This window comes from Asterias amurensis, chromosome 7 (assembly GCF_032118995.1).
Source record: "Asterias amurensis chromosome 7, ASM3211899v1".
Lineage (NCBI taxonomy): Eukaryota > Metazoa > Echinodermata > Asteroidea > Forcipulatida > Asteriidae > Asterias > Asterias amurensis.
The window spans coordinates 15,062,209-15,087,057 of record NC_092654.1 but is presented as its reverse complement, the minus strand read 5'-3'; the positions used below and the strand labels follow the sequence as shown (position 1 = coordinate 15,087,057).

The 24,849-nt window shown below is 37.6% G+C and overlaps 2 protein-coding genes across 4 annotated transcripts; both read right to left on the bottom strand.

Moving 5' to 3' along the window:
- Window positions 1-100: 100 nt before the first annotated feature.
- Window positions 101-13,314, bottom strand: LOC139940005 (uncharacterized). Of its 2 annotated transcripts, XM_071936199.1 has the most exons (10): window positions 12,792-13,314; window positions 11,204-11,300; window positions 9,892-10,086; window positions 7,621-7,716; window positions 7,075-7,161; window positions 5,802-5,912; window positions 4,286-4,396; window positions 3,624-3,668; window positions 2,615-2,674; window positions 101-2,407 (listed from the first exon to the last, which is right to left on the bottom strand). In XM_071936199.1, exons 2-10 carry the CDS (start codon window positions 11,237-11,239, stop codon window positions 2,333-2,335), a joined length of 816 nt encoding a protein of 271 aa, XP_071792300.1. In that variant the 5' UTR covers window positions 11,240-11,300; window positions 12,792-13,314; the 3' UTR covers window positions 101-2,332. The 2 variants fall into 2 exon arrangements, with proteins under 2 accessions (XP_071792300.1, XP_071792299.1); XM_071936198.1 differs by lacking the exons at window positions 11,204-11,300; window positions 12,792-13,314 and adding an exon at window positions 10,255-10,355.
- A 3,199-nt stretch (window positions 13,315-16,513) lies between these two features.
- Window positions 16,514-23,595, bottom strand: LOC139939753 (uncharacterized). 2 transcript variants are annotated; one of them, XM_071935852.1, is made up of 7 exons: window positions 23,189-23,595; window positions 22,338-22,542; window positions 21,861-21,934; window positions 18,860-18,945; window positions 18,411-18,513; window positions 17,741-17,849; window positions 16,514-17,016 (listed from the first exon to the last, which is right to left on the bottom strand). In XM_071935852.1, exons 2-5 carry the CDS (start codon window positions 22,518-22,520, stop codon window positions 18,437-18,439), a joined length of 420 nt encoding a protein of 139 aa, XP_071791953.1. In that variant the 5' UTR covers window positions 22,521-22,542; window positions 23,189-23,595; the 3' UTR covers window positions 16,514-17,016; window positions 17,741-17,849; window positions 18,411-18,436. The 2 variants fall into 2 exon arrangements, with proteins under 2 accessions (XP_071791953.1, XP_071791954.1); XM_071935853.1 differs by having other exon boundaries at window positions 18,434-18,513.
- Between the last annotated feature and the right edge of the window lie 1,254 nt (window positions 23,596-24,849).

The window sequence follows — 24,849 nt, the reverse complement described above, 5'->3', positions numbered from 1 at the left end:
GATTATTTTGTGTTGTGTAATAAAAGTGCAATGCCAAATAGTTTCTTGCTGTAGCGGATGCAGCTGCTGAGTGGAATAGGTATTGCAATCAGTTTTAGACTTTACCTGCAAGGCTTAGATAGGTATTGCAATCAGTTTTTGACTTTTCCTGCAACGCTTAATTTCACAAAGCTAAGATTCATCTTAAGATGAGTTGTTGGTATTATCCTTGTGATTTGTGTTGCAACATCACATTCTGCTTAGCAGTTAAGACTGATTCGAGCTTAAGATTAATCTGAGCTGAAATCAAGACTCGGTTCATAGTAAAGTCATGTCAAATTTGAAGATCATTCTCCATATACAGAAAATACAACATTTGTAAATTATCCAAAAATATATAAAATATATTCCTGTAAAATATATCGGTATTCCACACAAAACACACACAAATTACATAAACATGTTTGTAATAGTTAAAAGGAAGGATGATGAACTTGGACGGCAGCATAAAGATTGTTTATCTAATTAAAATAAATTCTGTTTAACATGAAATGATGAAAGTACATTAATAATGAGATCATTTTATTTAATCTACTTAAACCAGTTTCTGATTACACTATATTGTGTTGATGTTTTCTCAGCAAATAGACACAGTATTCAGCAGAAACTTTCACACGATTCCTTGACATCCTCCACAAAAATATCACATAAGAGCAAAAGGACACAGAATATGCCTACATATTCAAATAAAAATCACACCACAATTCAAGACATCACAGACAGTGAAGAATCAGTGGATAAAGATTTTACTGGCTCAAAGATTTCCCTGAGCAAGTAACTTCTATAACCATCACTAAGATGGTCCTAATCTTCTCACAACACCACCTTCAGGATGCACATACTGTTCACATTTTCAAGGCATGTCGTAGCCCAGTGCTCTAGGTCACGAACCCAATCTCTGGCGTTGTCAGCAGCAGCAGAGTGTGGGTTCGAATCCCTGTCATGACACTTGAGCAAGGCACTTAACCGTAATTGATTTGTATCAATTTGGGAAGGTAGAGCATTCTGCTTTACCAGTCAGGCTCCAAGTGGATGATACCCATGCCTGACTGAAGGGGTAACCCTGTTCAGCCCCAGGAGTAGGTGGCAACATGCCCCTGGTGACAGTTGATATGGGTCAACAGCCCAAATCAGTTAAGTGTAGCCATCACCTTGAAGTGGCCGTCCCATGGCCTTGTGATGTTAGGCAATATCTCATAAAATAAAAAAATTCTTGCCACAAAAAAAAGAGTAATAACATTATAAATGCAAGGAAAATGTTTTTCAAATCACAATGTCCTCCTCTTCAGCAGGAAATTTAAATGGTAGAAATTGTGAGGTGCATACATTGTGTTTAAAACTCTTCCACAGTTTAACTGTGATAAAAACCAGTGTCACGAAAAATACACGACCTTTTTATTGTATTAAGAAAAATAATATTTTGGAATGTAAAATATGATCAAGCACCCAGTCAAACAATTCACCACTTGTATGTGTAGGCAAAGTATACAGTTGATTTTTGGAAATGCTTGATTTTTTTTTATTCTACCTATATGTAGCTATATACACAAAAATAATCTGTGAAAGTTTAATTTCAAGAGGTGAAAGCGTTTTTGAGATTTGGACCAAAATCTCGAGCAGTATCCCAACAGAAAGAAATGAAAAATCTGCAATTGGAATCCACAATCCGAGAAAGCAGAAACATTCCTCAGATCAAGAAAATGTTTTTGAATTGGTCTCTCTAAAGCCACATTAATTTGGAGGGAATTGTTTTCTCAAAATGTTATACATTGTAGCAACAGCTGCTGTGCTTCATACCAAGTAAGTTTTAATATGTCATTAATTGTTGGAGCAATTACCAAAGGTATACCCTCCACTAAAGACACTGGACACATTTTGAATTTTTTCAAAGACCAGTATTTTTACTTGGTGTATCCCACCTATGCATAAAATAACAAATCTGTGAAAATTTTGACTCAATTGGTCATCAAAGTTGCAAGAGAATAATGAAGGAAAAAACACCCCTTGCACATATTTGTGTGCTTTCAGATTCCTAATAAAAGGCTACAGGCCTGATGTATTTTATTATTTGAGTGAGAAACTACCTCCTTCTCAAAAACTATAATACTTCAGAGGGGCCCTTTCTCACAATGTTTTATACTATCAACAGCTCTCCATTGCCCGCTACCAAGTAAGTTTATTTGCCAACAATTATTTTAAGTAATTACCAATAGTGTCCACTGTCTTTAGGCAAACCTATAAGTCCTGGGAAAATGCAACGAGGGCTGTTAAATAGCTGCTGAGATCGCTAACATCAAGATATAACACAATTACTGGATCGTGGTAGCCTTCTGGTGTCTCTTAAGTCAGAACTGTTTTCCATTTGTACCTGAAAAATAATAATAGTAAAAATAAAACAGCATTTATATAGCGCACTCTGAATCACAGATCCCTCAATGAACTTTACAATTTCACAAGGCTATATTTACAAAGATACACTGCAGACAACTATAACTGATGAGTGAAACCCGCTAGTCATGTGACAGTGAAACCCGCAAGTCATGTGACAATGAATCCTGCTAATCATGTGACTCACCTGTTCATCTTCATCATCCTCTATGTCTACAATCCCTCCCGTTGACTTGGCAACAGGTTCCTGCAGGATAACAATGATATCAATTAAGATCACTCAGGCGTTATTGTTATTATTAATCAACATTTATTTAGCTTTTCATCGAATGATTTAAGCTCTTTACATTAAATTTTGAACAGTCGAAAATCACTAAAAAATATTGTATTAAATAGTGAACAAAAATACACTGCACAAAAGAAAAGACTTTTTAAGTATGAAAATATACACACAAAAAAACTAACAAATTCTACAAGACAGGAAATATTTAAAGATAATTAAGTTACTAATAATGTTTCTACAAAAAAACCACAAGATTATCGTACAATAAAAAGATGGAGCAACTCATTAACACAAAATGTAGAAGAAATATACACATTTTAGTTGAATAGATATAAAATATAAATATTGCCCATTACAGCGAAAATTGAATAGATGATAAAACTTACGATACAAAACAAAGGCACAGGGTAAAACAAGACCACACATATAACAAGGAAAACACAAGGAAATTGACATTTTGACAACATTAATCCGGAGAGAAACAGGCAAATTAAAAGATGGGCTGCCTAGGAGAAAGACAAAAAGACACTCTGACAAGTTAAGGCCTGTGTAAGATGGCTGCTTGAATGATGTGTGAGCTGACTGCTATGTGATAAAAAAAATCACACACATTTTTATAGCTGCACAAAAAATTAATTGCCATTGCTCTTATTAACTTGACCTAGCAGAGTCTTTCTCACTATAAATCTTTCTCAAAAGGTAGCCTTTGAGAAAGACTCTGACAGGGTCAAAACATGAGACCAATTTGTTGGCGGTTATACCATGGTTCCTTTTGACTGGTAAGTAGTTTCTACAGATCATTTTATTTTTGTTTGTGTAAACATAAAGATTCCTTAATTTTAAAATTGTTTTGAAAAAGCCTATTCTCTTATCCGTTTAAATAAAACTGTTACACAATTGATTGAATACGTACCACTGTAAAGTTGTCGTGTGAGTTTGCGTTCATTTTGCGTTCATCCTGCAAACAAAGATTGAAGACACTTTATTAATAAAAACAGCTTATGTTATTAGACAAGTTGTTCCCGTTGGTTTTCTTTTAAGTCAATAACTTATCAATGGGAAAATATGTATTGAATGCAGAATGGATGATCACTAGGTAAAATCTGGCATTTCCATTTCATTTTATTTATTTTATTTATTTATTTATTTATTTAAAATCTTTAGACATGCACAATAGTTACAAGTTGTACAGGGGCTGTCAAGGTTAAAACAAAAGTATAAAAACTGTCATCAAAAGATGTGTAAAACCAGACCCCTAATTTCACACGGTTTTGCCTCAAAATAATGGAGTACAATCAGAATACAACCCGGGCAACTGTCAACCTCTATCCCTGCAGGTACCCATTTATACCTGAGGGTAAAGAGAAGCAACTATCTTGCTCAAGGACACAAGTGTCACAAGCAGGACCTGAACACCACACTCTGATGACTTAAGAGTCGAAACCTGAATTCCATGCTCTAACCACTCGGCCATGACACCCTACTAGATGTCTTGGGCATGACACTTTGGGAGGATAAAGCTTTTTGGTCTTCAACAATGTAGTCCCAGAAAGTTTAGATGAATATTATACATACTTGATTTGTTTTCTTCTTTTCCATTACGTTGTCGATAAGTTCAACCACATTGTCATGGTTCAGTCGCTTCGCAAAACTCCGTGCCGATTCTGGTTCAGTTTGGTCAGGAAACTATGTGAACAATAAACAAGATTAATAATAACATTAATAAAAGTAGGCATCAAATAGTTGTGCGGATTTAAGGCTATTCGGCTCTCACATAACATGAGATTTTAATTCCCAGTGAATTTGCGAGCAAGGCAGACTATGGCATGTGACATTGGTGCAAGTGGTCAATAGTGGACAGTACATGAGACTTATCTCACCATAGGTATTTTTCAAGGCCACCTCTTCTTCATAGAGGAGATTTTGATGACATCGTTATCCCCTATAAAACTAAGAGCCTTTTCCCACGCTTGGTTCTGAATTCATCTCCAGGCTCCTTTTGATGTTAAAACACTGTGAAAAATGTACATGTTGTATACTGCTCAAAAATTCATGACAGGGCCCAAGTCTAAACCAAAGCCGGAGCCCAAGCAAGAACCCTAGCCGGAACCAGAGCCCAAGCCGGTGTGGCAGGAGAGTCTGTCCCCCCGAAGATTCTGTCCCCCCATATGGCGAACTGCGTAAAACATTCTTCTGCTGATAGGGCCGTCTGTTAAATTATCCACCTTAAGCCCATGATGTTAGTTTCCCATTTTTGTGAGAGAACCTACGGTGGACAGCGTTCCCTGTTACAACCAGAGCTCAAGCCAGAACCAGAGCTCAAGCCAGAACTGGAGCTCAAGCCAGAACTGGAGCCCAAGCCATAGCCGGAGCTCAAGCCAAAGCCGGAGCTCAAGGCATATAAAAGGTCCTCAGTTTCCTTATCACTGTTCTGAAGAGAACCGTGGTCATACATGGAGGCCTTAACCAGAGTTTACCACAAAAAGACATGATACTTGTTCCTTAAAAAAAAAAGTCGGACATTTTTATTGAGTACAGGAGCTGGCCCACATGTTCTTGTGGTGTGGGCTTGAGTAGACATTTCAGGCCAATTAATCACAATTATTCAGATTTTTCCTAAGGCAAAACATTCGAAAATCAGACTAAAGTAGGAAGAATATCATGCCTGTTACAACTGCACATTGAAGCCATTGGACACTTTCGGTAAACAGTATTGTCCAAAGGCCCACACTTCGTGTATCACAACTTATATATAAAATAACAAACCTGTGGAAATTTAAGCTCAATCGGTCATCGGAGTTGGGAGAAAATAACGGGAAAACCCACCCTTGTTTCCGCATGTTTCGCCGTGTCATGACATGTGTTTAAAATAAATCCGTAATTCTCGACAATGAAAATTGATATGTTTAAATGTTTTCTCATAAAGAAAAGCATTTCATGCAATAATATTTCAAGAGAAGTCTTTCACCATTACCTTCTGTAAACCCTGTAAGTTATTGGTAAATCTGTGAACTTTTAAATTTTTTTTTTGTACCGAAAGTGTCCAATGGCTTTAAGATTCATACATTGTTTGAGTGCTACAGGAACTTACAGTGACTGTGTAATGTAGATCTATCCCTCTCTGTATTAGCAACTGGACTACGTTTATATGGCCCTGACTGAGAGCAATCAGTAATAGATTCATCTGAACAGATTCACCGTCCTGATAAGACAAAATCAAATTAATAACTCAAATAATAATAAGTAGGATTTGAAACCTTGCGTGGTGGAAGTATAACTAAGAGAGGTTTGCGGGATAACATCATGAGGTTATCTCTCTGGAGTATTGTTGGTTCTGAAAAGAACTGGTGGTTAACGACTCAACATTTCGATCAGGATGCTCTGATCTTTCTTCAGGAGAATGTTTAACCACCGGTTCTTTTCACAACCAACACTCAAAGAGATATTCACATGGTGTTACCGCAAATCTCTCTTAGTTAAAATAATAATAACAGCCTTAAAACAATAATAATACCACAATTTAAGGGTGGTTCTGAGGGTGGTTATTCCAGACAGAATCGTATCGAACAGATTAGATAAAAAATAAGTCTGACTTGAGTTTCTGTCTGAAGCGATGTACAGAATTGACTTAAGTGTTGAAATTATCAAAGTATGATTATCCTTAAGACAAACAAAACCAGATCATGTTTAAAGCCCGGTTCATACTTCCTGCGAATGCGAATGCGAAGCGAATGTTGACGTCACAAATTCGCAATGAATAATTCGCAGCAGTTGCCCTCTGCTCTACTCACCTGCGAATATCGCTGCGAAAGGAGGGTTGTGACGTCAAATTCACGTCAAATTTGCTTCGCATTCGCATTCGCAGGAAGTATGAACCAGGTTTTATTGTGAAGTTTTTTTTCTTATTTTGACGCTGGTAAAACATTTGCTAGTCCAGTAACAGCTTTGAGATACATGTACAAACCCTGTAGAATTGTGGATTTCCCCCCCCCCCCAATTCGAGCCCAACTAAATGACTTTTGGGGTTGATTTAAAGTCATAATTTACAGCCGTTTGGTACTAGCTGACTTTGGCCATTGTAGTCTTTTGAGGTTTAGAATCATATGTGGCTTTTTTCGTTTACTAATGAGACTGTGTCCATAGTGATGTGTGCTATCTCAATCACTCCCATTACACTGATCACAGGTATTAGAAATCTGCTCGTCTTTATGACTTCATATCTTTAAATTGCCTTAATAGTCAGAAATGTCAACATATCAAGTAACAAAGTTCAAATAGAGGACACGATTTGCGCTTGAGAGATTGTCCGCTTGTTTAAATATTGTCTGTAATACCGGTTGACTGTTTCTAAGGGTGTTGTTTACCTTAGTCAGCATATTGATGTTAGCTCCGGTATTAAGCGCGGTCTGCACTTTGTCTGAGTTGCCCTCCTGAACCGCTAAGAGTAACCTCTGAGAAAACAAAAACAAAAACGGTCATTCATTCATCATGTCATTCAACAGTCATCGTGTCAATCACTGTTATCGGTTATGTCATGTCATTCTTAGTCATCACAGATACATGTATGTAATTTCTCACTCAAATATTAAAAAACTTCAGGCCTGAAACAGCTTTGTTGATGCATTTGTTGGAATACATACTGGTCTGTGACAATTACCAAAGGCATTTTCAACAGAATGTACAGTCAAACGATCTTCACAGTCAACCCTAAGAGTAACTTTTTATAAGTACATTCTGAAGTCCGATTTCAGACCGCTTTGTGTTTCTTTCTTTGTTTTGCTGTCCATTTACAATGTATTAACATCATTCCAGATGTAATTTGGCCAGTCCCAGCGACCTTGTAATAACGACAGTTGGTTGGACATTGATTACTAAATTGAGAAATTGATTTTTTTGAAGTTCATAGATACCTGATTGGCTTCCGTCTTCTTCTGGATAACACTGACCAGAGGCAGTAATTCCTTCTCCTTCGCAATATCAAGGGCCGTCAGCTCTCTCTTATTCACCTGAATATACAACAAATGGAAATTGGAATAATTATTATAACACTTAAAGACACTGGACACTATTGGTAATTGTCAAAGACCAGTCTTCTCACTTGGTATATCTCAACATATGCACAAAATAACTAACCTGTGAAAATTTGAGCTCAATTGGTTGTCAAAGTTGCGAGATAATAATGAAATAAAAATACACCCTTGTCATACGAAGTTGTGTGCTTTCAGATGCTTGGTTTCGAGACCTCAAATTCTAAACCTAAGGTCTCCAAATCAAATTCATGGAAAATTACTTCTTTCCCTCACTTTAGAGGGAGCCGTTTCTCAGAGTTTGTTTCATCTCCATTATTTGTTACCAAATAAGGTTTTATGCTAATAATTTATTTTGAGTAATTACCAATAGTGTCAACTACCTTTAACAGTGAAGATTACTTCAGGTGTGCACAGCCCTGGTGATTCATTTATTTTAAACCAGTTTATTTTCTACCAAATTGAAACTGACTTCTTCAATGATACAGACCTGGGCCCAATTTCATAGAGCTGCTTAAGCACAAAATTTTGCTTAAGCAAAAAATTCATTGCTTAGTAAAATCAGATTACCGGCCAAGACTCCACTCAATTGTTATGCTAAGTAAACAACAGCTAAATACTAGTCATAAGCAATGTATATGGCATGAAATTTTGGCCAGTAACATGTGTAAAATAAGCGAGCTATTTTCATGCTTAAGCAAATTTTTTGCTTAAGCAGCTCTATGAAATTGGCCCCTGGGCCCAATTACATAAAGCCCATTTATAACCATAAAACCTTGGTAAGCACAGAGAAAAAAAACCTGGCAGAAACTGGTTTGTAAGTGTTGATTGAAGCTTGGTTTCCAGCAAAAATTCCATAAAGTTGACATTGTTGCAACAACAAGTAACACACTCATTTTTGCTTCTTGCAAAGAAATTGGCTAGGCAGTATATTCTGCTTTACTTTATGAAATTGGGCCCAAGTTTTTATAATACTGTTTTCAAATCACTTGGCTGCCAAATTATACTGGATTGGTGAAAGGCACTGGACACTATTGGTCGTTACTCAAAATAATTATTATTATAAAACCTTACTTGGTAAACGTAACGAGTAATGGGGGGCTGTTGATAGTATAAAACAATAACTCAGAAGTAACGTAGTTTTTTTGAGAAAGAAGTATACTAAAATATTTGAACAGATTTCGAGATCTCAGCTGAGGTCAAAAATTCAAGCATTCTGAAAGCACACAAATTGTGTGACAAGGGTGTTTAAATACTCACAGGTTTGTTATTTTATGCATATATGTTGAGATACAGGAAGTGAGAAGACTGGTCTTTGACAATTACCAAAAGTGCCCAGCGCCTTGAAGGCAGACAATTTATCGTAACCGGAACAACTTTGGAGTTCCCTCAATTGTTTGCTGTCAGCCAGTTTAGCTGACGGAAATATCCCCCCGATCTTTCCATTGTGCAGCCTGCACAAGCACTACCATGCTTCGCATTGTTTCACCCAAACCCAACCTGGAGGGCACTTGGTATTGGAAAACATGCTTTGTAATATCCCTTTTCATGAGGTTCTTGTATAACACTTGATTTCTGACCTTTGTCCAGTTGTTGTACAAGAATGGAATCAATTAAAAATCAGAGTGTTCTGAGTTTGTAGCACACCACTTCAAGTGTAAACAGGTCATTTATCCATTCATGAAAACTCAAAAGACCCAAACTTTCTCCAACTACGGGGCTCACCCTTAACACCTAGTAGCCAGCGTATTTTTTGTCTAGTAAAAACTGCTACGGGCTAGTAAACACCACCTCTCAACTTGCCCTGTGGGCTACTCAAAACTGTGCACCCTATTTGTTAAAAATGCACATTTTTCTTCAATTCAGATGTGGAAAATACATGAAATGGGTTAATATATTTTTGAGAGCTAACAGTGTAACTTCTTTAGTCTGTTATGCTGGTTGTGATTGCTACCATTAGTGCATTAGAAAGATACATTTATATGACAAGTTTAGGGCTACTAAAACTTCCCATGGGCAAGTTAAATCCAGAGACTTATTAGCGTGGTTGGCTACTTATCAAAATGCTTTAGAAGAGTACGGTCTGAACTATGACACTCATTGTCTGACCCTAGCTTTCTCCAATGCCTCTTACACTCAGTATGAAACACTCACCATGACTGTAGCAGTAAGATCAGCTCCCCTGTCTACAAGAAGATTGGCAACATTGACATGTCCTTTCTGCATAGCAATCAGTAGTAGCGTCTGTTTGGCTAGATATCCCCCAGTTCCTTCATTCACATCAGCTCCTTTATTTAGTAGCGTCTCTACCTCGGTCTGGTCACCTCGGTTGACAGCGTCAATCACTGACTGATAGAGGAAAAAAATAAAGTAATGAAATTATTATTCAAATATTGGATAAATGAATGCAGGCCTGATACTTCCCAGAGGCAACGAAGGCGATTGCTTCCATGCCCCCTGGTCAATGCCTTGGTGCCCCTATAATGCTCTACAGTAGAAAAATACAATTTCCTTTACCAAGTAGAAAATGCCTTGTTGCCCTTGCCCTTTCAAAAACGATGCATACATCATACAGGCCTGTGAATGCTTTGCTTCAGAATACACATCTATTCCAAACGAATGACTGTGACGAAGTGAGAGATAAAATTAACAAGCCTAAAAAAACAAAACTTCTGGCGCTTTGATTGGTTGAAACAAAAACAATGTTATACATCGATTTGCTACCTAAATGTAATACAGCATGACCCAGAAACACAGCTATGAGTTTGGAACTCTGCACTATGCAGCACAGGGGAAACAACAACTTAGTGCTTGCAATATATAATATATGCCCTGTGTGTAAAGCTGGGAACATGCAAAGTACAATGAAGGTTGCGCTGAGTATAAGGCCTTTTATCCTTTATGGTGATAAAAGGAAATGTAATCTGGGTCCAATTTCATGGCTACTGCTTTTAAGATATCATTCTATATCCCCAAAAAGGTTGAAGGGAAACTTTCCGTCTTCTGACCTGCCACCACTTTTTCACTAATTTAGTCCAACAATTTCTTATTTTGAGTAAATTAGATAAGTACAACATTATTTCATAACGAATGCAAAGTGGTGGCAGGTTACGGAAACTTTTCCAAGATGAATCTGAGAAGTGTCAGTAACATTTCAGTAACAGTGTTAAAGCGCTTTATAAATGCATTTAAGTTAAATTAAGTTAAGTTATTTCTTCCTGCATGTATAATCCAGATATTCGGCTATATATCTCAAAAACGCTACGACCTTTTGAAACGAAAGTTTCTCAGGTAAGTTTTATGGACAGTATGTGGGTCTACAGCTATGACTGAAACAAACAGAGGGTTCCAATTACCATCGTAGGCAATCCCTTTTAGCTGGTCCACAGTTTAAAGCAATAAAGTTAGTTTTAAAGCATTTATTTTAAAATTTGAATACTGTGCCAAATAGAGCAGCTCATCTTACCTCCCGCAGTTTTTGGCGTAAACTCCACTCACTCATGGTAATAAATGGTTTGTACTCCAAGTTGGAGAAGATTCGGTTTCAAGTTTTATGTAGAGTCCTGCAATTGAATAAAAGATTACAAAAATTACTTTTTCAAGATTAAGTGGATGAGAGAAAAATAGTTTCAATAATTCCAATACTAATAAAAAGTATTGACTAAGTTCACCTTATGTCATCACTCACCATAAAATAAAAGTCTTGACACTTGGTACGCTATTTGGGATACTATCATAAGCAGTACCACAATCTGCAAATAAATGAAAATTCCTTTGCAGTTCTTAAATTTGCTTTTAAAGCCATTGGACACTTTCGGTAAACAGTGTTGTCCAAAGCTTTTGAAGGCCCACACTTCGTGTATCACAACTTATATATAATTAAAGTAACAAACCTGTGAAAAATTAGGCTCAATCGGTCATCGGAGTCGGGAGAAAATAACGGGAACACCCACCCTTCATTCCGCACGTTTCCCGTGTCATGACATGTGTTTAAAATAAATCTTTAATTCTCGTAAAAACGAGAATTGATAAATGTTTCAATGTTTTCTCAAAAAGTAAAGCATTTCATGAAATAATATTTCATGAGAAGTCTTTTACCGTGACCTTCTGTAAACCCTGTTAATTATTTGTAAATCTGTGAACTTTTTTTTTTCTGCTCCGAAAGTGTAGGCCCTACATGTATATAATGGCTTAAAAATCAATGAACCAAGTGAAAACACACCCAACAGTAGTGTGATGATCGTAACCCTACATTCTCCCGACCCTTCCATCATGTCCATCCTCTCGAAGGTCGGAGGATCATGAGGGTTACACGATCATCGCAACTAACCCAATGTCAGCACCAAAATAGGTAACTGTAACGCAACAAAATTATTTAAAATTTACGTTATATATAAAAACCTGCAGTGCTACTCTATAGTTTGTTTACAGTACATTACAAGATCGTCATACAGATACAACAATACAAATCAGTCAGTGGAAAAATCTGCAGTGTCATCATACAACATATCATTTGTCCCTTTTTGTGACCTCCATTTATAATAATTTTCAATACTCTCAAAGACATTTACTGCACAGAAATAAATAAACTGCAAAGTAATTTCCCTTCAGATGTCAAAATTGTTTTTAAAAAGGAGTGGGCCTCTCCTACAGTACTTCTACGACTACGGGGAGTTATTTCTTGGTAGAACTAGCACTCATGTCATGGAGGAATAATATAGTACCCATTTTATTTAGCCTTAGTTAGGCCTACTCCTAGAACTATTTCGGTTTCGTCCGGCTATCGTCTCCCGTTACGGGAGACGATAGCCGGACGAAACCGAAATAGTTCTAGGAGTAAGTTAGGCCCATTGACATTGTATTTGTAAATATATTGTTGTTGAGGTGAGAGTTGTATTGTTCCTTCAACTTCAAACATCACGATCAAGATCGAGTTCAAAACCCTCAAATGATTGATAGTGTTTTGATATTGTTTGGTCCATCCTCTTAAGTCTTACCTTAGGACGTACTCTTATATTATTATATTTATATGAACGATTTAAAAGTTCACTTGCCTTATTTCAGACACACTGCACACACACACACAGGCTTCAGAGTTCTTGTGAGTCCAGTTTACTGTTTTACTTGTTTTAGTCTTTTCTGCATCTTCTAATCCCTGCTTGACTGCTTCCAGTTCCAGTGTAGTCGGCCCAAGTTCACCGATGTTTTGCAGTGCATTGCACCATTGCCCAGCCGTTGTTCAGAGAAACATCAGCTTGGTTCGGTGGTTCGGCATTCAACCAAAACCAAGATACAGAACACAAACACCAGGTCAGTCATAAAACTTGATCAGCAAACAAAACCAAGAATGACATATCGTTTTCACACATGTAGTAAACTAGTATTATGCAAAGTAGACCAAGTTAATCCTTCGTGACGTGCCAAGCCGTATTGTACAAAAGTAAATATTGCTCAATTGTAGCCTGCTAGTTTATTGATCTGTCGTGACTAGTTGCTACACAACATCGATATGGAATACTTACTATTCACTGTTGAGAGCACTGAACCGGAGACTGAAATAGATAATACCCTTTCATAACAAGTGCACTTCTCCCCCGTGTGCCAGTTGTTTTCATACAACAGAGAGGGCGCCCAACCACATAGACCTTTTCGCAAATACTGGGGCGCGCGCGTAAAGCTTGGAATTAGATGCATTGTGGTCTAGCTGGTAGCAAAATTTGATGCATATCTATCCCACAATGCACCTCATTCAACAGTGTGCGCTTGCGCATTGGTATTTGCGATAAGGTCTATTAACGGTGCAGAAAAGAACAGAGGGCGCCCAACCACATTAACGGTGCAGACAAATCGGAACACTCGAGGGGAAAAGTATGGAGGGGAAAAGTATGGGTTGCCGTATTTTTATGTGACGGCAGAATCTCCAGGGCAATTTTTTGTTTCTGCTCGACTTTTTTTTTTAAGTGTTCCCTTTTTCTAATCGACTAAGAAGGACGCAATATGCAGTTGCAAATATTGGACTGAGATGAAAATCCACTGCTAGGGATGGGACGGATGGAATAAATGACACTACGAATCTCTTACAGTATTAAAATTATGTAGGCCTACAATTATTTCTGTTAGTGCTCTCTTTTGAAACTTCCTTCTTAAGCCGGCGTTAATTTTTCATTGGGAAATAACGCCGGCTCCCTTAACCATAACCTCACCCTAGTTGGATTTCAACTGCGAGCTTCCAGTTGATAACTCATCTCAAAGTGTCTGTACAAGTTTGGTTATTATAAATGGCAAAAACCACTTCCTTAGTGCGGTAGCTGCTATGGACATTGCATTTTTGAGAAACTTTTAAATCGAAGTACTAAAGTTTTTGAAAAAGAGTGACATTTTTTATACCCCAAAAGTTGAACCCGAGATTATTACATCCGCTTCAGATTTAAGGCAATAATATCTCGAGAACGCTAACACCTTTTGAAGTGAATATTTCACAGGTCAGTTAAAAAAAAAAAAAAAAAATAGCCTCTACGGGTTCCGATTACCAAATGTAAAATATGCAATCCCAAGTGTGCAAAGTGCCTATCACAATCCTTAAAACATATGCTGTTATAAACCCTAGGGAAAGTTGCAGAGTAGGCCTAATGTTCAAATTCAGGGCCCGGGAAATGTTTTAATTTTTTGATGCTCTATGTTGCAATCTTGGGCAAACTTTGAGGAGGGGACATTTGATATAGACATAAGTGGCCTGCACCCTTCAAAAAGTTGTGCCTCCCCCCCCAGGATTATACGCCCATGGTGGGACACAGAGTTTGGTCTCACTAAGTGCAATAATTTGGCTTCAAGATAAAGGTGGTCAGAAAGATATGGGGGGGGGGGGCGTTTGCTATTGTTTACCCACCCTCCAAAAGATGGGGGGGGAGACGTCCCCCTGTCCCTCCCTTGATTGACGCCCATGGATCCCTGACTATACCACATCTAGAAGTTGTATGGCTTCTTACTGGGTAACCCCACCCCTATACTGACAAAATCGGGCCAGATATCAGTTGGTAGATCGGCGGTGTAGCACGAGATTCTTAGCCCACTCCCCCCATCCCAGCCGATAGCGCCCTCTTTGGTTTCCCATTATGGGGATGGGGGACAGAATCTCCTATTGACAACGGCATGTTAAACCTAGAGGTCGTTGGTTCCAACCCCACCGGTGTAGCATGAGATTCTTTGCCCACTCCCTCTCCCGACCAAACTGACGAGCAAAAATTTCGTCTTATAACGCCCTCTTTGGTTTCCCATTATGGGGGTGGGGGATAGAATCTTCTATTGACAACGGCATGTGAAACCCAGAGGTCGTTGGTTCTAACCCCAATGCCGTGTTTTTTTTGTTCAACTCAAATAGAATATACTATAGCAGGGATTGAACCGACCTCAGCCTTAATTGGACGTTGTCCAGGGAAATCCTGCCCACCCCTCCCCCCCAATCAATTTGGGCACATTATTTTATTATGCCCTTCTGTGTTCCAATAAAAAATCTCAAACGCTATAAAAACAGATAATCACAAAAGAGTATACAACAAAACTTTATTTACACAACAAAGTAAAAATCCACTAGAAAAACACTTTATTCCAAGTTGCATAAATACCATACAAGTACAAGTACAATTGTTTCAAAACTTTACAATTTACAATAATTAATCTATCTTCTGTTTCACTAAAGTTGTTTTTGAGCGCAGGGGAAACAACCTTTTTTTTGAATGAACGGATTTTGGATTAAGATTCATCCTAAGATGAGTGGTCAATATTGCAATAGTAGTTTGTATTGTGACAGAAACTTTGCTGCGAAGCAATTTTAAGACTGATATGATCAATCTTAGCTCTTTATGAAACCGAGTCATGATGTTGTGGTCGTTACAGGGTTTTTGTCTGCACATGCATTTTCCTTAAACATGCATTTGGCCCACATCTTTTTTTTTTTGCACCCAAAAATTCCAACATATCTTTGAATAGTAGCTACTGAGTGTGAAGTTTTCTCCCTTTATTGTAGATGAAGTTCATACAATAATAACCTCAAAATACTTTAAGATAGTTGTACCAAATAACAATCATTTTGTCAAAGTATTTTGTCTGTTTTCTACCATCATCAACTTAGTTTACAAAGCAGTACTCCACAGTAAAAAAAAAAACTAAGCTTAAGCTCTCCTTGCCATGATTTTAAACATGTTGTGGAACAACATTTCGTAATTTTGTTTTAATGCTCTTACTTGCTGCAATCTGCTGATAACATTTTCACGTACCCACTCATAAACTGCACAGACTATTACATACTACTTTGCCTTTTTGGTACTGATTTAATTTCTGTTGTTCTCCTTTAAAAAAACCTGTACAATCTTTAAGGACATGTCACACAGAGCAATTTTCAGGCAACTTGGAGGCAATTACCAACTGCACTGCATACACAAGGAACACCTCGGCAGCACAAGAGACATTCTACTGTAGCGGTAACTCACTATTCCAGGAAATTAACGAGAAACTGGAATGAGAATGAACTTTCTTCTTGTTGATTGCCTGGAACTGCTTGCATGTAACTTGCCCAGTGTGACATGGCCAAAGAGTTGTACTCCTAATTGCTCCGACACCATCAAAATCCAAAGGATATTGCACTTGAATTTAACAAATTTGATTTCCTATGATAAACCAACAATGGCATGAGGCAAAGTTATGAAATCACCAATTTATAAAGCGTACCATGCTACTTGTGCAATATGGTATTGGATTTTGATGGGTTCAAGAACAGAGTATGTTGAGTGTTAACATTACACTAGACTGTATCTGAATGAGTGGCTGTTGGTATGGCTTGATCATCATGGTGCACAGGGTCCAATCTAATAGAGCTGCTGGAGCAGAAAATATTGCTTAACAATTGTCTGCTAAGCAGAAATGAGCAAACTGCATGAGAGGGACATGTTAGTTTGCTTGGTTACCATATGGAGGTTAGCATAATTGTATTGTGCTAAGCTATTTTGTGCTGCACCAGCTCTTTGAAAATGGCCCGGGTGTTAAATCAAAATATGAGGTCCATAGCAACAAGTGCAGCCATAGCCACAGCCACTCATTCAGATATTGCCAAAGATGGTTTTCTTCTTAAGCGTCTTCATACAGTGAGGTGCCATCATGGTCCAGCGTGGTAAGTCTCAAAACATCCCTCTGTCATTTGAAGCAGAGAGTCAGTTCTTCAGCTGGTGGCACACAGTCCAAGTGTTGATAAGCCTCAAGATTCACCTTCAAGGTCATTGTCTCAATCTGCAGGGGAAAAATTTTCACAAATTAAATGATTTTTTATTAAGGCAATAAGCCATCTTGAGATATGGTGGACACAGTACTATAATGACATTGCTGGGTTTGGGTAGATGTGTCTGTATTCACCCAAACCGAACAGTGCACTCCTAGTGTGTCCAACATACCTCAAAAAGACTAAAAGCCTGGTTCACACATCCTGCGAGTGCTTCGTGCGAAGCGAGTTTCTCTGCGTCCTAAAGGGAAATGGAGCGCCTAGCGATTGTTGCGTCACCAAAGTTGGCTTTGCATTTGCATAGAGTATGAACCAGGCTTAATACAAACATTTTGTTTGTAGTTACAGTTTAGGCTATGCTTGCATGTGCAAGACAATACTTATCCTCAAGTTCCAAACATTGCTTCAACTCAATGCAAAAGGAAAACAACTATCAGTTGTTTGCTTCTCAGAGTGTGGATTTATAAAAAATTCTGAAAAATCAATCAACTTTATCCTTTGTTTTTTTGTTTGGATAAACACAAGTTTTGTGTTTTTTTCTGAAAAAATTAAACTCCAGTTTTAATTAGGTTTTTCACCAGTTGGTTGACATTGTTTATTGCATACTTAATGAGCCAATACCTTCAGATGTCCTCATTCTGAAAAATCAATCAACTGATCAAACCCTTGCTTGTCTTTTTTGGATGAACCTTCTCTTCAAAGAAAAACAAAATAAAAGTACTTGTAATAGCTTACCAATCGGTGTGTTGTTGACTGTCTCCTCCCTGCTGCAAACAAGAGTCCGGTTGTGTCCCACAAGGCTGCCAACAGGTCCGGATGTATAGTCACAACAGAATGCTCAAAACTGTGAAAAATAATGGTACGCACATGCAAATTTATGTTAAGTTGCAAGATGAGTTGACTTATATTGTTTCAGTACAAGTTTCAATTTGGTTGATTGTACAAAGACACAACAAAGTTAACTGGGTCTTTAGGTGTTTAAGGCTCGATTGTTGGCTGGCCGTTCATCATGCTTGCTGTTGCAGAATCTCAAATGATACCAGTTTTTGGACTTCTGATTACAACTATTGACTAGTTCAAAATGTGGATTGTTGATGCCTGTTTCCCTCCCCCCCCCCCAAAGTCAATAAACTTATGTAGATTTATTTGTGATCCTTCAAACTTCTTGAATGAGTTGTTGATCAGATAAGTAGGTACTTTCTTGACCAGTAACTTGTCACCTGATATTGTCAAATTGTTGTGTGAAACAAGTTTCTGGTGAGCACCACCTCAGCTCAAGTTGAGATTTCATTACACAAATTACTTCATCATCATCAAGATGGAACCAATATCTGCTTTTTGGAAGATTATTATCTAGAAGGTTTAGCGTTTGGGGTTCACTTCAATTAGCCAAAGTCAGGTGTACCTTAGATAACCTCAATACTATACCAATCAATGGTGTTCCAGATACTGCAATCTGTGCACAAGTCCTTGCCACGAGATCCATTTCAGCAATGACAGGCTGCAGACTGTGAGAAAACAAAAACAATTTAATTACCAGTTTAGAGTAAAGAAAAGGAAATTTTTTTCATTCACATTAAAGCTCAGTTCATACTTCCTGCAAATGCGAATGCTACTAGAATAATTTTTTATTGACAACACAAATTCGCAACGAATAACTTGCCGTTGTTTTCTCGCAACAAATAATTTGCTACAGTTAAGCTGAGCTGTGCTTAAACTCTTGCAAATTATTCACAATGAAAAAAAAAAACATAGTTGTGTTGTAAATACTCGCTTAGCATTTACAGGAAGTACAGTATGAACTGGGCTTCACTCTTAATTTTTACCAAATACTTCACCAAATCAATACTTAACCTTTGCTGCCAGCACCCGACCATGTTGACCCCTCACTCAAGGTCAATACACTAGTCTCTACCTTCGCGGGAAGAACACATTCCAGACTGTTGAGAAAGAAAAAAGGTGAAACTCGATGAGAAAATCGTTCAAAGCTGTGGAAAGAAAGTTTTTTTTAATGTTGGTTAAATAGGAAGCTGTTGAGAAAATGTTGGTTATTGGAAAGCTGTTGAGAAAATGGTGGTTATTGGGAAGCTGTTGAGAAAATGTTGGTTATTTGGAAGCTGTTGAGAAAATGTTGGTTATTTGTAAGCTGTTGAGAAAATGTTGGTTATTTGTAAGCTGTTGAGAAAATTTTGGTTATTTGGAAGCTGTTGAGAAAATGTTGGTTATTTGGAAGCTGTTGAGAAAATGTTGGTTGTTGGGAAGCTGTTGAGAAAACGTTGGTTATTGGGAAGCTGTTGAGAAAATGTTGGTTATTTGGAAGCTGTTGAGAAAATGTTGGTTATTTGGAAGCTGTTGAAAAAATGTTGGTTATTTGGAAGCTGTTGAAAAAATTTTGGTTATTTGGAAGCTGTTGGGAAAATTTTGGTTATTGGGAAGCTGTTGAGAAAATGTTGGTTATTTGGAAGCTGTTGAGAAAATGTTGGTTATTTGTAAGCTGTTGAGGAAATGTTGGTTATTTGTGAGCTGTTGAGAAAATGGTGATTATTTGGAAGCTGTTGAGAAAACGTTGGTTATTGGGAAGCTGTTGAGAAAATGTTGGTTATTTGGAAGCTGTTGAGAAAATGTTGGTTATTTGGAAGCTGTTGAAAAAATTTTGGTTATTTGGAAGCTGTTGAAAAAATTTTGGTTATTTGGAAGCTGTTGAGAAAATTTTGGTTATTGGGAAGCTGTTGAGAAAATGTTGGTTATTTGGAAGCTGTTGAGAAAATGTTGGTTATTTGTAAGCTGTTGAGGAAATGTTGGTTATTTGTAAGCTGTTGAGGAAATGTTGGTTATTTGTGAGCTGTTGAGAAAATGGTAGTTATTTGGAAGCTGTTGAGAAAATGTTGGTTATTTGGAAGCTGTTGAGAAAATGGTGGTTATTTGGAAGCTGTTGAGAAAATGGTGGTTATTGGGAAGCTGTTGAGAAAATGTTGGTTATTTGGAAGCTGTTGAGAAAACGTTGGTTATTGGGAAGCTGTTGAGAAAATGTTGGTTATTTGGAAGCTGTTGAGAAAATGTTGGTTATTTGGAAGCTGTTGAGAAAATGTTGGTTATTGGGAAGCTGTTGAGAAAATGTTGGTTATTGGGAAGCTGTTGAGAAAATGTTGGTTTTTTGTAAGCTGTTGAGAAAATGTTGGTTATTTGTAAGCTGTTGAGAAAATGTTGGTTATTCGTAAGCTGTTGAGAAAATGTTGGTTATTCGTATGCTGTTGAGAAAATGTTGGTTATTTTTACCCTGATACTTCACCTGTTATACTTAACCTTTGCTGCCTTCAGTCACTCACCAGAGACATCAGCGGGAGAGTCTTCATCTTCGGCATTTACTGATGACTGGGTAGCTCTTAGTTTTGTTTCAAGATTGTGTATCTTAGAACCAAGACTAAGAACTACACCAGTCATCTTATACTTTACCCATGCCAGTAAACCTGATGAAAGTTAGTGTTTTCCCTAAGCTACGTCTATTTACTCTAGGCCTTTACTGATTTACCTCATACAAACCTCATACAAACCTCAGCAACCACCGTCGTCTTTCCTTCATGGGTGATCTGCTCTTTCTTCCTCCTTTTTTTTCTCTGATGTTCTTCAGTCTTTCCTGTTTTTTTTCTTCTTTTTTCGCAGCGCTCGCAAACAAGTGGTTGAGGGAAGTCAATATAAAAGACGCGCATTTTGAGACTACAGCTTTAAAAGAAGTTTAATGCTTTAAGGTCCCCCTCCCATTTGTTTTTTTAATTGGACTTAATAATTGATCCAACAAAGCAAGAGATACAGCTTTTATTTTAATTATGTATGATTTGTTTCCTAATTTTCAAAGACTTAAATAGTTGCACGTTTCGCCATTCATAATTGATGTAATGCTGATATTAGGAATATGTAAATATATGTTTAGCTAATGTCTAAATTATCTATTTAAATACTCCTTAGTCAAACATTATCCATCAAATGAACGGTAAAGTTTTACATACTTGACTTCATGATTACTTTTTACTAATTACTTTTACTAATTGTGGTGTGTTTTTGGATTGGAGTGTGTAGAATCACTTTCAATTTAACTTTGTCTACTTTGATTTGTAAAAAAAACAAAAAAAATATGTTTTCACCGGAATTGAGAAATACTTTGAATGAAGTTTTAGTGGCATTTTTTACTCTTCCTTGTCTAACGTATGTATTACTTGGAGTTTAAGATCATGACAATTTTAAATAAACATGACAACTGATGGCTTGAAGTATCAACCCAAAAGAAGTTTCCAGAAATTTCCTAATTAAAAAGCATCACTGGCTTCGACCAATATGCAAATCAAGAAAAACAAAGCCAAGAAACTCTTAAGTCACCTTGAAAACTCTCAGGCAAGGACAACATCAACAAGATCGATGAACATCAAGGATGGGAAGGGGTTGTACGAGGGGTGGGACCCTGCAAGAGAACGGGTTAGATCTTCTCTTACTTTTTGAAGTCTTCATCTTGTCTTGATCTTGGTCTTGAGGGTCAACTTGCGCTATCCAACCTCCACTATTGCGCTCTATCAAAAATCTAATTTTTTAACTGTTGGTTCTTTTTAGAAAAAGTGGAACTCAAAAGAGAGTGTTTTATGCATTTTCATTTCAATTCAATTGATATACTAATCATTTTGCAAATTTGTAAAAAAAAATTGTACTTTTTTTGAAAAAATACAAAAATAAAATGTTTGTGCGTTCACATTTTGTGTGTTTACTTTTACTTGTATTTACTGGCAGTTGAGAGATTATCTAAAAAGGGTACATCGCAAAAGCTGACTTTGAAAAGTGGAGGTCGGATATACGGCAAAGTTGTTTTTACCTTGGTCCTTTGGTGACCTCCAAGTACGTCCACAAACCACAAATCCATAGATCTTCAACACCCATCTGGACAAGCTGGAAAAAAAAAAAAAAAAGGAAGACAAAATGAAAGAAAGAAATTTATCAAAGAGGTTAATCGCAAAAGTTGTTTTTAAAATGTGGAGATCGGGTTACCTGTGAGTTGCGACACCAACATTTTAACCAAAGAGCAACTGAGCCCTAACTTCCTGTAGGCACTATTTGTACACAGCTCAATGGAAGCAATCATCAAATATTGCATTTTGTGGAGATTGCAATGTCTGATTAACATAAACTTTTGAAGAAAAGGAGCACATAGCTGTTATTTCTATAACTCTGGAGTATGCATGGAAATTATTACACACAATGTAAAACTTCTCGTATGACAAGTGTATGTCTTGCCTGCCACAAAGGCCCCAAAAATGACAATGTTAGGCTGGTAAACAACGCGTTTCTCTACCTTAGTTCTTGTCGTCCAATGTATGCCCAGATACCACATATCGAAGATTTTCAACTGCCAAGTGGTCACACTCTCATGACGGACCTCAACACGAAACAGTCCCATCGTTGTCTCTTGAAGCTTGCCTGGATGAGGGCTCGCTGCTGGGTTGACCATCAAGTCGCCCCCCAAGTTTCCATCCATTGCTTATACATCTGACCCGTTTCTGATTTGAGAAAACAACATATAAATACAATAAATAAATAAAATAAAAAAATAAAAAAATAATAATAATATCAAAATAATATTTCATTCCCTCTAAATAACTTAATTTGTCCCCCTCCAAAACGTTTTGATGGGAAGAAATGAGGAGCAGCATATAATGAGGTAATGAATTCTGAAATATTAACAACCCATAGAGCAAGGGAAACTGCCAGATAACTTTCAGTATGGTGCCACAATTTTTTCACGAATTTTTACAAAGAGGGATATCTCATTGAGGTAAGTTCAATACTATGTTTTTCCATATCGAATGAAAAAGTGGTGGCGCCATGGGAAAATTGGCCAAGATTTTTCACACTTGAACATTTATTTATTTAATTGGCAAATCATATAGACGAAAATTTCGTCTGATTATCTGATATCTGGTTAAGAGCCACCAATTTCAATGAACTGCTCCCCCGGGGGGGGGGGCCTCGTATTAATATGTCTTAAATTAAAACTAATTACGTTAACCGAACATACCCACTCAACCAAAGAGTCCAGATATGCCTTGGTCATGCCTTGGTGTAAAACTTGTTTTATGAATTATATTTTAATCAAAAGGTTGTTTCGGCGGTGGTTCACCCCCCTACTTTGACCCCCAAGCTTACCTCAACAAAAACAATGTTGTTTGGTCGATGTGTCCAGCTTTGGTTATGAAGTTTCAAACTGCATTCTACGGCAATTCAGCGGAGTTCCCCATCCACTCACTATAATGCTTTCAAAGTCTGTAGTTCTTGAGAACTTCGTGGGAATCTCTACATGTGCTCGACTGCAGTTTTTAGTAAAAGCTTGTCTAGCCACCCAGTGAAAAAGGCACAAATTGCATACATTTTGTCTTGTAGGCCTACTTCAAATCAAGACCAAATTGGTACCAAACGTGCAACAGTTATAGTAGGAATAGTTCTGAATGCACATGGCTGGCCAGGGTAAGAATTTCGACACATTTACGGGTAAAAGAGTTCATCAGAAAACGCGACGTCCAAAATTGGAGAGCCGAGAGGTACGGCGTGCTGCTCCGTTGCGCGACACGGTGAGAAAGGCCATGCGGTCACTGGTGTCTAGAAAAAAAGCGCAAAACTCGCGACAACGTGTATAACAATGCGAAGATCGCCAATGACGTGACATTCCACAGTGACCCCGTCCAATGAAAGCACAGAATGAGCTTGTTGCTGAATTAATTTATTCCAGGGGCGTTAACAAAACGCATTAAAGCCATTACCTATACACTTTCGGAACAGAAAAAAAACACAAAAAAATCACAGATTTACAAATAACTTACAGGGTTTACAGAAGGTAATAGTAAATGCCTTCTCTTGAAATATTATTCCACGAAGTGCTTTACTATTTGAGAAAACACTCAACAGCGAGAATTACGGAGTTATTTTAAAAACATTACACGACACGGCGAAACGTGGGGAAACAAGGGTGGGTTCGTTATTTTCTCCCGACACCGATGACCGATTGAGCCTAAATTTTCACAGGTTGTGATACACGAAGTGTGGGCCTTGAACAACACTCTTTACCGAAAGTGTCCAATGGCTTTAATACAATATTTATTTGTGATTTTCAATTTTTCAATAATTAATGTAAAGAGCTTAAATCATTTGAAGAAACGCTAGAAAAATGCTGGATAACAATAACAATAGCGCCTGAATGATCTTAAAGGCAGTGGACACTATTGGTAATTACTAAAAATACTTATTAAAATAAAAACCTGTTCACCGAAAGTGTCCAATGGCTTTAAGCCAGCAGGCCTAAAAAGAGAAATATGTTGACTCAAAAGAACCAAGTAAGTGTTTCTTGGGAATGGAAAATGGGTGTACCATCATAACCCCCTTTTTGGGGGGGGGGGGGTGGTGAGCAGTTACGAGATCTCTGTGGTTTCATCAATTAGGCTACAGTCAATGTTGATTTTAAATGAGAAAAAAAAAACTCGTTTTATTTTTTGTTTTTGTGTTTGACTTCCAATTATTGTTTTTAAGGCATGACTTTGCATCAAACAACTAACAACTTAGGGCTGTCTTTTGTACGCAAACACATGGGCTTCGGCTTTTGTAGTAATCCACACAAACTAAAGCCCTTTTCGAAACCACAGCTTCGGCTCCAGAATCGGCTCAGGCTATAGCCTGGCCCGCTTTTGTTTGGATAATTTGCTTGCGCTGTGCCTACGTGCACAGGGCTTCAGACGAGAGAAAGGAGCCTGAAGCCGAATCCAAAACCGAAGCCGTGAATTCGAAAAGGGTCATAGAGTGTGCTTATTGGTCAATCC